The 13,469-nt window shown below is 44.6% G+C and overlaps 2 protein-coding genes across 3 annotated transcripts in view; one reads left to right on the plus strand and one right to left on the minus strand.

The window, feature by feature from the left end:
• Window positions 1-5,889, plus strand: part of TFB1M (transcription factor B1, mitochondrial) — a 56,861-nt gene extending 50,972 nt beyond the window's left edge. Inside the window, exons 6-7 of the mRNA XM_065888962.1 lie at window positions 2,453-2,580; window positions 5,536-5,889. Coding sequence (XP_065745034.1) covers window positions 2,453-2,580; window positions 5,536-5,794 — 387 coding nt within the window. The 3' untranslated portion in view covers window positions 5,795-5,889. The remainder of the gene's footprint in view (window positions 1-2,452; window positions 2,581-5,535) is intronic.
• A 496-nt stretch (window positions 5,890-6,385) lies between these two features.
• TIAM2 (TIAM Rac1 associated GEF 2) overlaps window positions 6,386-13,469 on the minus strand; it is a 357,519-nt gene continuing 350,435 nt past the window's right edge. For both annotated transcript variants that reach the window (XM_065888960.1, XM_065888961.1), the window contains 7 exons: window positions 12,712-12,830; window positions 11,397-11,505; window positions 10,735-10,793; window positions 9,910-10,015; window positions 8,884-8,971; window positions 8,352-8,506; window positions 6,386-6,978 (listed from right to left, as the gene is read on the minus strand). In XM_065888960.1, coding sequence (XP_065745032.1) covers window positions 6,386-6,978; window positions 8,352-8,506; window positions 8,884-8,971; window positions 9,910-10,015; window positions 10,735-10,793; window positions 11,397-11,505; window positions 12,712-12,830 — 1,229 coding nt within the window. The remainder of the gene's footprint in view (window positions 6,979-8,351; window positions 8,507-8,883; window positions 8,972-9,909; window positions 10,016-10,734; window positions 10,794-11,396; window positions 11,506-12,711; window positions 12,831-13,469) is intronic.

Below are 13,469 nucleotides of genomic sequence, written 5' to 3' on the forward strand. Positions count from 1 at the left end.
GTTTCCCAGAGAAGCAGGACATGTTACAGGAAGAGCCTTTTTGACGCCGAGTTTTATGTGGTCATCCACTAAATAGTAACTATTTGATTGTTGAGTGGAAATTTTCTTTTATCCGAAAGACACTAGTAGCCAACTTAACTGGGTATCAAAATTATAATCAAACTTTAGAAGTCTACTGCTACAGTGTACACGGGGTGCTGCTGTATTTATACGGGGTTTTAAAACTTTATTTAAATAACAACATTAGACATTGCCTGTATTTGCAAACATCAACTGTATCTCAAAGGAATAAAATCAGGCAAATAAAGATGAGGCCACAACGTTAAATCCAAAGAATCCAGAAGTGGCAGTTTCTGTACTGGAAGGAGAATGCATCTATCCCTGCTTTTGTGCCTTTGGTCTTAATAGTATTTGAACATTAGAGTTTTGATAATATTTCATGGGTTTAGGGTTGGGTAGGGTTTAATTTTATCTCATAATTTACTAAAAGATTATTTTCTCTGGAGACTGGCAGGCTGCTCACTGTGGAAGAATCCTGTCAGACTGACTAACTTGGAAGGATCGGATTGAAAGGGTTGGAGGACCTGAGTCATAGAGGGCTGGCGGAACACGAGAGGTGGGACGGGAATGCCAGTGAGCGCAGACGGTGGAAAGGGGCGGGGCGAAGTCAAGAGAATGGTCTAGAACAGTTGAGTTCACTTCTGTTTTCCCTTCCACAGAAGTGCTCTCACGTGAAGCATCTTTCATCCCTCCCTAGAGTGGTTCCCCAGCCGCATGTGCTCTCCAGGGGCTCTCCTCTCTGTACTGACCACAAACCTCTCTGGGACCCCTGGACCCTGTTCCATGGTGCTTTTGTGATGGTCCAAGGAAAGTCCCGGCCTTTTAACCAAAACACTTTCCCACAGGAATTATTTGTTAGTGAACTTGGAGGAACACATAGAACACAGTTTGAAAAACTATTAAAGTTTAATAAGAACGTTGAGATGGTCACTCTGCAGTGGAATAAGAGCTCTTCCACCGAAGGTGTATAATCGTCACTAAAGTAGTCTGAAGGCCGAGGGGCATTTCGGGGAGCATTTTCAGGCGGAAAGTCCTCTCCATTGGCAGTTTTCACTCGACTGCTTAGAACATTCCCAGCGTTTGCCAGCCTCAGTGACTGACGATGGGGCAGAGGTCTGGTGGGGCAGCTCGTGGTGAGGCGGCTCAGACCCCGCAGGAGAAACGCCACTCACACCTCTGGAAGCCCGTCCCGGCTGGCCATCTTTGGTCCATCTCGTCCACACGGTCTCACGTCATATGCCAGTATTTTCCCTCCAACCTAAAAACAAAAACAAAACAAAAACTTCCCCATCCTCATATATTACAGGCCCATTTTAAGGAATTTTGTAGCCACAACGAGCTTTAGGAGCGAGTCCTCCCAAGAGAACATGATAACCCCTATGGAATTTGAAGATACAGAGTTCCTTCTGAAAAGCAGTGGTACAACCCACACTTCATAAATTGCTGTACTTGCTTAGCCTTTGTAGAGTCTGTGTGATGTTCTGAGTAGCAAGTTTAGCAGTAATCCCTTAGCGACCAAAGCTTTTGTAAATTATGAATGCACTTCCCGTTTCCTAGTCCGTGGTCTCTGTCAGGCTTTTGTGTGGGCGATAACTGCTTTGACTCCGTTTCTCCGTTAGTCTTTACTTTCAGTATTTTTCTGTTGTTATTTTGAATATATCCTTGTGAATCACCATGAGTCCATTTTTAGAATAGGGCAGGGTATAAATCTCTTATCAGATATGTCTGAAAAGTTTTATTTTCTGATAAAGAATTTCAGCCACCGGCTAGCAGCTTGACACTTAAACAGTAATATTTTTGGTGGTTTCCGTTCTATTTGGATCCTGCCCGTGCCTCTTGGGGCATTTAGTCGCTACCAGAAGGTTATGTGGCCGTGCAGACGGGTATGAGTTCAGTCCAGCTGGTTAATCAGTGCCTCTGACACTCCGGGGAGTTCAGTGCTGAGTGGTCCCTGGAGGCCCATCTGCCGTGTCTCTCTGGTTTGAAGTCCAGCCTTAGAGTCAGAACTGCGGCTGCAGCTTATCTTCTGCTCATTCAAAAGCTAAATAAAATATTCGAATGCTATCTGTTATCTGCCTACTGACTTTAATGATTATTTGGATTGATCTTAAAAGGCCACTGTAAAGCTGCATTCTAAAATTAAGTGACTGTCAAGCACAGGCCTAGTGAATGTCATTATAGAATAGATGCAGCCAACCGTGAGCTAGCTCTCTGCGGCAGCTCAGATGCGAGCGTAGCGTCTTTCGTGCCTGGAGAACACGAAACTGAAGTCCACATAAAGGGCTGTTCGTGAAAACCATGCTCTTGACGACCTGTTCTCCTGTGTCCTACAAAGATAGATCGTTGAATACATTGTACCAGGCAGTAAACTGTTTGTTTTCTGACCATGAAGGTGGACTCGGGGGTGGTGCATTTCACCCCCCTGACCCGGCCGAGGATAGAGCAGCCGTTCAGGCTGGTGGAGAGAGTCGTTCAGAATGCCTTTCAGTTCCGAAGGAAATACTGCCATCGAGGGCTTGGGTAAGAACGCTTCCTCTTCCTTTTCAGTAGCGCTCTTTACAAACTCCTCAGACACCTTCAAGGAGTAAGAACTCTGTTTTTATGATTGTTCAACCTGCCTGTAAATATTACTCTTACTTCAGATCCTGTGATGAACAAACCTTCATGGCCACTGAGGAGAAAGCAAAATGTTGATTTAACCTGAGATGCCACCGAGAGGTTCTGTTTGGTTTGATCGTTACAAACTAAAACTGACATCACACAGTTTATACTGAGCCTGTACTGGGGAGGTCACGACCCCTCACTCAGGACTCAGACCATCTGAACTGTTTTCAGTCTCGACACTTCTGGCGCTAAATGTGTGGTGTTTTCCCCAACACCGACGAACTCCCTAACGCTCCAGACAGCACCTGGGCGTCCTACAACTTAATTCTAGTCCGGTCATTCACTACCTGGCATTAGCGCAGCGCCTCAGCTTATGGGCCCGGTGCCGCAAGGCTGTCCCCACTTCAGTCGCCAGTAGCGGGTTCCAGGTTGCCACTTGCATTTATAGCCATAAATTGGCAATTTCCACGATCCCGTTCATCTTCAGGTTGAGTAATTTGCTAGAATGGTTCACAGAACTCACTGTCATGTATCAATTTTAAAGGCTATAACTCAGGAACTACCAAATGGAAGAGAGGCACAGGGCGTCATATGGGGAGCAGGGTGCACAGAGCTTCCGTGCCCTCTCAAGGTTTCTCACCCTCCCAGCACCTCAAGTGTGTTCACCAACCCCGAAGCCCTCGGAACCCCATCATTTGGGGGTTTTATGGAAGCTCCATTACCTAAGCAGGATTGATTAAATCACTGGCCTTTGGCGATGGAGCTCAGTTTTCCAGGAGTGGAGCTGAGAGAGGTCCATCCTTCAGTCACGTGGTTGGTTCCTCTTGCCACTGTTCCCCGTCCTGAAGCTTTCCAGGGGCCACCAGGAGTCGCCGCATTAGCACAGAGCCCAGATGTGGTTGGAAGGGGCTTGTTACGAGTAACAAAAGATGCTCCTGTCACCCCTGCAACTCAGGAAATTCCAAAGATTTTAGCAGCTCTGTCTCAAGAACCTGGGACAAAGACCAAATATGTATTTCCTACCATCACACGAGCTAGTGGGTTTTAAATGCTTTCTTTCCATCCAGTTGTTATCTCTTGAAGCTTTTAAAGACGTACTTAGAAGAAGGAAGCAAATATAACTTCTGAGTAGCCAAGACAGTGGCTCGAAGTATCCGCATGAGCACATTTCCATTCAGCGGCGGCTCCTGTGTTCTGCCGTGGGCGCCGCTCTGGCCAGGCCCTGAGGTACGTCCAGAAGCCCAGACAGAGAAGGCAGCCTAAGAGTCTGCGGCCTGATGGCCCTGAAGTCACCGCGGCAATGTGTTACATCCGGTGACAGCCTAGAAAGTGGGTAATTAGGCCCAACTGCAGTCTGTGTACGAAGGCAGGAAAGTGTATGTGTATTTTTAAAAGATTTTCATCTAATATAGTCAACTTTAGCTGTTTAAGGGGGTTCAGCTTCAGTGGCCCGTACTTATTTTCTAAGAATAGCTCCATTTCAGTTCTCTCATTCGTGAAGGGTCCCTATAGCACATGAAAGTACTTTAGGCACAGCTAGACCGCTGTATCCTGAATCCACTGGAATCCACAAAGCACGCTCTTGAGGATGTGAGAGGGCTGATGGAAGAAACCTCACCCTGCCTGCCGTCTGTTGGCTCTAGTTAGTCCAGCGTTCATACGTCAGCAGCGTTCCTGCTTCTCTAGCTGGGGACAGAGATGCCACCAGCGATCCTCGTGCTAATGAGGATGAAGGCCCACCCGGCCCGCCAGGACGCACGACTTGGCAGGTGAAACACAAGCTGGATTCCACCAGGGTGTGACCCGCACAGTTGTACATGATAGCCCTGACTCGTGCAGGGAAAAAGTTACAGAAAGTACGTCCTACTTGTAGAAATCCTGGAATTGGCCTGAGCCCGGAGTTGGCCCTAGTGTTTCCAAGACAACCCCCCAGCTAAGTGATGGGCCCCGTTTACTTCACATGCACAGACCCCTACGCAGATAACGGACCAAATCTTGTGACCCACTTTGACCTTTTGGTGTCCTTCAGTCACACCACACCACACATCAGTCCCAGATCATAGTTAGAAACTATGATCAGACCCCTGCTTGCCATGAAAGTGAACTCGGCAATCTCAGTCAGCTCACCCTGAGAATGTAGGGACACGCAGCTCCTGGTTGCGGGGACCATCAGCCTGTAAGAAAAAGTCAGTCTCCTCTCGCCACGATGTCTTCCGAGCCCTCTGAGACTTGAGAGAAGAAAATAAAATCCAGGTGTAGCTTTGCAATATTTCAGTCAGTCAGTCACTTGTACTATTCATTTTAAAACAATGATCTGATTTAGACGAAATTTAAAATGTATACTTTGAATCAATTTTAAAGATGCTTCAAACATCTTAAAGAGGAAAATAGCTTTCTAGTTTCACATGAACTGTTTTCTAACTTTGCAAAGAAAGGTCATTCTTTTGGGATGAAGAGGTCCAAAGGCTGGTAAGTTCAAGTTACAGAGAATCAAAAGTTCACCAGAAATAATATGCAATTTTTACATTAAAATGTGAGGCACAGCAAACTTATGTTTCTTTAAGAATGCAACTGAGCATATGATAAAATTTACCTTCAAGATACATGTATTGATTGAGCTTTAGAAACTCTTTTCTCATGTGGACACACCGTGCAGGTCCGATTAGCTGTGCCTTCAGTGGTGGTTCGTACCTGTTGCCTGGTGGCGTAAGCAGAGTCCTCCACTGGCTCGGGGTCCTGCAGGGCTCTAGGGGGTGGAAGAAAAGCCTCTGCAAAGTTGTCAGAACCATGCCGGTTTCAAATGAGGGTAGAAGGAAGCATGATGATGGGCAGAATTTAAGTGGAATTCTGACATTTTTCTCTTCCTTTCAGAATGTTATTCCCTGAAGCTCAGCGATTAGAAAGCACTGGGAAACTGTTAAAGTTGGCAGATGTGGACCCTACTCTTCGACCCACCCAGCTCTCTGTCTTACATTTTAAGAGCCTCTGTGACGCATACCGAAAAATGTGTGATGAAGACCCACACCTCTTTGCTTACAATTTCAGAGAAGAACTCAAGCAAAAGGGGATGACAAGGAGAGTTACAGACTGTAGCTGCTACTTCAGGGGCTGGCAGCCGACTGGATGTTGATTTTCACAGTGTTGAACTTCTCCTATGTGTGCTCCCCAGGTGTGACTTATTCCCCTTTTACAGCTTGGTAAAGAGAATAAATATCGTCAAGTAAGGTACAGTACAAGCTTTCTTTTAATATATATACTGCATAGATATGACATGTTTAGTATAAACAGCATCTGTTACAACCTTACAAAAATGAAATACCTGCACATTGTACCCCTAACCCACATTAGAATAATTTAAATATGCTTTAAATAAAGCAGAACCTAAGAGCTCAAAGAAAATGCCCAGAAAAGCTATTCATCACAACTTCCCCACCCTTTTCCACATAAATTAATTAGAATGCAGTTTCATCTTAAGGTTTCTAAGTCGTCATTTTGATACCTGCTCAAAAGGGATACAAACTAAGTAATTTACAAATTCTGACCAGTTTAATCTAGTTTTCTGATCCACAATAAATTAAAATAACTTAAATCTTTACAATGATTTTGTGGGAAAATGTATACTGCACAAAACCCAATAATGAATAGTTTTTCTGCAATTTCCATTTTACCCCCAGTTTAAAAGTGAAACCAGCAACTTAACCCATATCTGGATTGACCTGTATTAGGCCTTTCCATGGCTCTCTGTTTCATAAAAACACTCCTCGTTGACAACCGACGTTAAGCTCTGGACGCTGAATTCTCGCTCGAGAACGGAGCTGAGATCAAGGTTGGCATTTTCCGATTGACTGTCCAGGGACTGGTGACGCATCTGCGCCTTCAGCAGAGTCCCCCTGTCCCTCTTGGTGCTGTTGGCTTTGCGTTTGATGGCGCAGAAGTGCCCCCGGACCAGCTTGGGCTGCCCGTCCTGGCCGGGCGGCTGCTGAGCTGGCCGGGCGTCCGGGTCCTCCGAGATCCTCAGTCTCTGGAACTGGATCTCGATGTCTGTGGTAGGGCTGCCCTGCTTCCCAGCCTGGTGGTCATCCTCGTCGTCGTCGCTCAGAATGTCGCTCTCTTTGATGAGACTGTCGGAGAAGTCGGCCAGGCCCTCGTGGGGGTGTTTCTGGGCGTCCCGTCTGCTCCCGGCCGGGGGGCAGCCGCTGCTCTGGGTGCCACTGCTCAGGCTGCCCTCATCCGAGTCCAGCGAGCTGCCCTTGCCCGGCTCCCCGGGCCACTCGCTGGAGGAATTCTTAAGGACTTTTAAGGACCTGGATGAAGCTGCAGTGAGAAAAGCACATTTTCCCTTATGATAGAGGAACCGATTCCACAATGTGTTCATTTTTGCCTTGTGGGTTATCAGATTTAACATCTTAATTAAAATTTTATCACCTCACTTCAATCCTGGGACTATCCTGGGACTTGGGCAAAAAAAAATGTAGATACTGCAAATATGGACATTTTTTATTTATGTTTATTTGAAATTTTAAGTTGGAATTTGGCATTTTTTAGAGGACCAATTACCAGAGCTTAATTACTGAGAACAATAAGCTATAAACTATCATAAGGCTAGGCTTCTTATTACCAATGAATAAATTTAAAAGTTAGTTTTACAGCTAATTAATGAATAAATTAGCTCTTGCTAATGAATAAATTTAAAAGTTAGTTGCTAATAAAATCTAGGTTCCTTTCTTTCACTAAAGTACTTTGTAGTTTGAGAACTAAGATTACATCACCATATTTCTCTGCCCACCTTCTCACCGGTTCATTTCCCTTGCTGCTCAATTAAAAGTACAAAAATGCTTTTTCTCTCTCATGAGGACTGTCTCTGCTGGAATTTCTAGCCAACTTTGAGATTTAATATGAATATTGAATCGTGTGTGTGTGCGTGCGTATAATTCCTTTCTCTTGGGTAGAAGGGAAAGGGGGAGCTCAGTTGTGTTTCTGCAGACAACAGTGTATTTTTAATGGCTGTAGCTATTTTCCTCCAGGAGAGGAAAAAATGGAAAATATATGGTAAATTTGAGGAGGTCAAACTGTGACCAAAAAGAAGAGATACACTTTGTAAGACTAAAAAAAATAGATCAGTGATATTAACAAAATAGTTAACATAGAAAGAAGGTTCTAAAAATTTAAGCTGACATTTTAAAAACGGGCAGAAAGTTGAAGAACAGCATGATTTGGAATGTTTACCTGTGGGCTTATTAAGAATGAGCATTAGCGAGCATTAGGTTTCTTGACCTTAATTCACTGAGTGTTGACCTTCTAGAGGCCTTGCACTGTTCTGAGCACCGGGAATGCGGCAATGAGCACAACGAAGTCCCTTGACTCCTGTACCTCTCAGCGGAAGAAAGACAGAAGACGGTAAGTGCAGACTGTGTCCGCAGGTGAAAGACGAAGGATTTGGATTGGGGGTGCTTATGTTTTATAAAAGGAGGTCTGGGACCGAGCATGTTTAGGCTTCTTAAAAGGAAATAAAATTGCCGCTACATTCTCATGTCACCCTGTGTATCGGGTGTCTGGTGTAGAGCTTACGAAGCTACTGCTGATGAGTTACAAAGCGATGACCTGCTGCTCTATCCTGAAAGCACACATCCTTGCAGAGGAGCTCCTCGTGTTTTCCTGAATAAACCCAAGGCTAGCAGAGTTCTTACCTAATTTGGCTGAGACAGGAACGCGGTTCTTGAGGGGTACCAGGCGATCTTTACATGTTTTCTCCAGAGGTAATTCACACTTTATGTGACGCCTGAAGTTCTCCCTCAGAATAGATCGAATCACCTTGACAATGTTGGTTTTGCTTTCGTTGTCACTGGCGGGGAGAGAAGACATGTTGTAGTGTCTGCTGTCTGGTCCTGCTTCCGTTCCAAGCCTCCTGGCCCTCCCGTGGCACGTGACTGCTCTCAGCACAGACTGACAGCGAGTCACCCAGCCTCTGTGTGCCTCGGTCTCTCGTCATTTACAAAAGGAGCGAGAATTGATCACTTTTTAACTTCCTTCAAGCACTAACGTTTGGATGTATGTTTAATCAATGTATATTCTCCTAGAGCCGCAGTTGCCAGTTTGGAGAGGGTGGGTGTGATCCTGAAGTCATCAAAATTTAGGAGGGCACTAAAAATAAGCCCACTTTTAAGAGAACATAATTCTGTCTTATACCCATTGGCTTTAATTTTTGGAAGTCAGTAATACCTGCAGCACAACTGAAAGATGGTTTCTGGCCGTCCTTCTATTTCTGACTTGGTGTGGATCAGCTCCCATAAGGAATTATTTTCTGTCCCTGTGTAAAAAGAAACAAGGGGCCGCAAATTTGCCAAAGATGCTGTGGTAAAGGACACTTGTGAAGCTTAAAAACCACAATTTTAGTAACTTTTTAAAGAGTTAAATATTCCCCATCCTGACTCTCATCATTTTCTGGTGTGGCTCCTCCTATGTATGACTTTCACAAATAGTTACAAGAAGTTAAATACGTTGTAGTTACTTTGTACACTTCCTGCTGAGGTTTCCTATCCGTCTTGGTGCTCTCGCCCTACCCTGGATTCCATCTCTCTGGGAAAGAGGTTAAATGGATCCCATTTTTCAACCCCGTTCCTTAGAAGGAACGGTAGGATGTGCTCAGGCTCTTGAGGTAAAGGAGGCCAGCCCCAAACTCAGTCATGGTCCAGGAAACATGAGCACTTCCAACGAAGACTGAACAGGGGCCCAGCCGTCACTGCGGGCCTCAGCCTGTTGGTCCTTTGCTTAACCAGAGGTAGAGGTACTGTCACCAGGACAGGGTTATTCTGAAAGGATCTCTGAACATTTTCCACAGTGGAAAAAAAATTTTTTTATATCACCTGTAATAAAGCTTAATCTTAGGAAATTTTCCGGTGTATCAAAATTTGTAAAAATTTAAATTTGTGGACCTTTGTTTCTTTAACAAATTTTAGAGATAGATATCATCCCTAAAGTTATTAAAATAATTAGAAATATTAGGATATTAGAAAAATGTTGAAAACCATCGACAGTGAAAATAAGGAAGCAATAAAGAGAGGTATTTGGCAAAGAAAAGCCATCCACTGGCATTTACTTTCTCCAATCTCTCTTGTCCTCATTTTCCTTGCCTATAAAATAAAATACCAAAAATTATTCCCAGGTTCTTTGCTACTTTTTCATTCCACAGTTTAAAAATTCCCTTAAAATGTTTATTCTGGCACTTGTACGACACACAACAATTACCTGCTGTATTCCCCAGTCTGACTTGAAGCGCGGATATGGGGATCAACCAGCGAAACTTAAACGGATCCAGGTCAGCAGAGTTGTGTGCCGGCCGGGAGTTCGACGGCTGCAACGTGAGAGCCCACCAAGAACAGTGTTAAAGCAAGCTCGCTCCCGCGGGCACGTGCGCGCATGACAGCAGCTGTGAGCTCACCCTGGTGCCGACCTGCCACCGTGTGGGGCTCAGGATGCAGAAGGGGATCAGGTCAGGTGTGCTCTCAGGGATTGGGGACAGGGCAGAGTCATGTTTTGGGACGCAGAAAGTTCTAGATCTTTAAGCAAAAATGACAAGCAAGCTTTCCATGACCCCATGTTACCTCTAAAAAACCCAAAATTACACAGACTCAGGTGTATGGAGAAAACGTGGACCATTTTTAGGGATAGAAAAGCTGGTTTTCTCTGTAGGGCCCAGCATGGGTATTTGTCTACATCTTCTTTTTCTGCTGTACACAGGCCTCTGACTGTTGTGGCCTGTTCCACTGTGGAGCGCAGGCTCAGCGGCCATGGCTCACGGGCCCAGCCACTCTGTGGCATGTGGGATCTTCCCAGACCAGGGCACGAACCTGTGTCCCCTGCATCGGCAGGCAGACGCTCAACCACTGTGCCACCAGGAAAGCCCCTGTCTACATCTTCTTTTAAAACAGACGTCTTTGGTGGGGAGGATAAGAAACACCTTGAGTCGCATCACTCAGTGAGGCCTTCATCCTTAGCAGGCTTCCCAGTTCAACAACAGGAGGATAACAGGCATGAAAAGATAGCTTTAATTAAAATTAATTCATGTCTTACCAATTTCTTTTTCAGTTTGCAGTTTTCTTTATAAACCAATATGACGGCTCTCTTAAAAACTAAAGAAAGGAAAAGAGAAAGAAAAGACTCTCATTATTTAATACAGACTCTCCCAAGGTTGGACTGTAGCTGAATATTTTAATAGAACGAAGCTCTACAAGATCCCACGATGCTGACATGAGTGAACAAGTGGTACTTCCTTCTGTTCATATTTGAATTATGCAGAGGTACCTGCTAATTTAAGAGCCATTATCTGAAGGAGATCCCGGCGTTTTGTTTTCTGAATTCCTGTTTTGTTTTATCGAAAGCTGAGGACATGTGTGTTCGTCTCAGTGAGCATACACGGTCTATACCCACTCTCCCAGCTGTCCGGGAGAATTAAGACATTCTGAAGTGCAGCAGATGACTTCAAAACAGCCTCGGGGAGACCTGTTCCCGTAACACGTGGTGAGATCCACCAAGCCAAGCAGCAGAAGGGAGGAGATCATGAGTATGTAGGGCAAGAGTTCTAAAGAGTTGGAAGCTGTCCATGTTAAGTCAAAGCCATTAGAGCAATGATTCTAAGTCCTTCTGGAAATCACGAGTTAGCTGGGTTTATTTAGCAGGTTCTTCATTCTTGACAGCCTCTTTTAAGTTTACATTCTTTTGAATGGAGTACTGACCGAATACTGTGAGTTCGAGGTCCTTTCTGGCTTTTCCTAGAGACAGAAATGGATTCAACCAGGACACCGTAGAGTGCATCAGAAGTTCCCCCATTGAAAGTTCTGTGACCTAAATGGCAAAAACGGGAGATCAAGAAGACGTGGAAACCCTGGGGGGAGGCTGTCTCATATGAGAGAGGGACCACACATATATGGTTATTGCTAAAACACAAGTACGTTCACTTTGATTTTTATGGTTCCTGTAAACATGCGGCCTTAAATAGTGGCGATTTTGAAAATATGAGCTAAGCATCAAACTGTTTGAAAAATACCATAAACGTGAAGGCATTCTGCTCCAGTGCACACCTCGTGGGTGAGACACGCCTCCTGCGCTGTGGGATGGCATTCCTTCCACCCCAGTGTCAAGGTTCATCCCAAGTGCCTTTGTTAACATTTCATCCAAGACCTAGTACAACTCACCACCTCTAATCCCAAAAGCACACTAGGCCTGCAGAGGTACCAACGTTGAAACTGATTGTAATAAAAAAAAAAAAAAAAACTAAACTCCAGCTGTTTTCTGTTCTTGTCTTTTTCTACTTAAATTATATTACTTCTTACATGTAGGCTTTTTAAAACTCAAAATTCTAAATTTAGTAATCCAGCCAGAGAAGAAAAACAGAGAAATTGTGATGTTCCACTTAAACTACTTTTATAAGTAAGGAGATAGCACCGATATTTGAGGTTAGAAAAGAAAAAAACAAAAGTTTTTTTTTTTTTTTTTTTTTTGCGGTATGCGGGCCTCTCCCGTTGCGGAGCGCAGGCTCAGCGGCCGAGGCTCACGGGCCTTGCCACTCCGCGGCATGTGGGATCTTCCCGGGCCGGGGCACGAACCCGTGTCCCCTGCATTAGCAGGCCAACTCTCAACCACTGCGCCACCAGGGAAGCCCGGGAAAAAGCTCTTAATTCTCTCCACATGCTGACTGCCACTGCCTTTATCCATCCTACCCCCACCAGCCCCAGCTCTCCATTTATGTTCTAGCCTCTGGGATCTGTCTTAACCTCACACTCCACGGGAAAGGAGGAAGAGGTACAGATACGACCTCAGTGATATTTCTTTTTTTTAATACGATATTAACAGGACATAAGGTTATATTTTTAAACCAATGTAATCAATTTTATGTTACATTTATACCTAAGTTGTGAGGCTTGTTATAAGCATTATAAGATCAAAAAGAAAATTTTAGGCATTTTCTCCCGCACGAAATCCCTAACAGGTGACCTCCAGACCCGGTGGTCACAGGCATTCAGCCTCTCAGAATCCGGAAGTCCTACTGACCTCCTTCTCTGTTCCGCTCTGCTCTGCTACCAGCTGGTCAAACACCGTCCCGTAATCCTCATATATCTTCTGCATCTCGTTGATGTGGCTTGCTACTTTTTCCATTGCCTTTAGTGCTTCTGCAAAATATGCAATCATATTTATTTTATAATTTTGGTTTGTTTGCAATCCTACTCAACAGCAATAACGAAAAGGTTCAAGATTCAAGCCAGAATCCGAGACCAGTTCTTACTAAGAGCAGCAGCATTCGAGTATGATGCGAGCAGCCCACGGTAATCTAGTTACAATAATGGAGAAGAGCAGAGTTCTCTTCCACCTCAAATTCTTTTTGAAGTGAGGCAGAGTACAAGTAAAAAGTATCACTAATAATAAGAGCTACTTATTGAGCACTTTCTATTTGGCGTGTTCTATGAGGCGATTTATGTGAAGCATCTCATTTAATCCCCACAATAACTCGATGACTGTAGGACCTGTTATCAATCCCATTTTACAGATGAGAAAACTCAGGTGCAGAGGGTTTCAGTTTTTTTGCCAGACTTCCAAAGACAGACGTAAGGAGTGGAGCCAGAGTTAAAATCCGAGGCTGACTGGCCACAGCATACCTGCTTTTAAACTTTGCCTCTCCTCCTGGACCACTTACTGGAATAGTGATCAATGACAATTTTTCTTAACAAGAAGTTGCAAGAGCCTCTGTAAATGCCCAGTTGCCAGAGTAGCTGTTTGCATTTATGCGTGGGCACGTGAGGGACAAAATGATT

Source organism: Phocoena phocoena, chromosome 12 (assembly GCF_963924675.1).
Source record: "Phocoena phocoena chromosome 12, mPhoPho1.1, whole genome shotgun sequence".
NCBI classification, from domain to species: domain Eukaryota; kingdom Metazoa; phylum Chordata; class Mammalia; order Artiodactyla; family Phocoenidae; genus Phocoena; species Phocoena phocoena.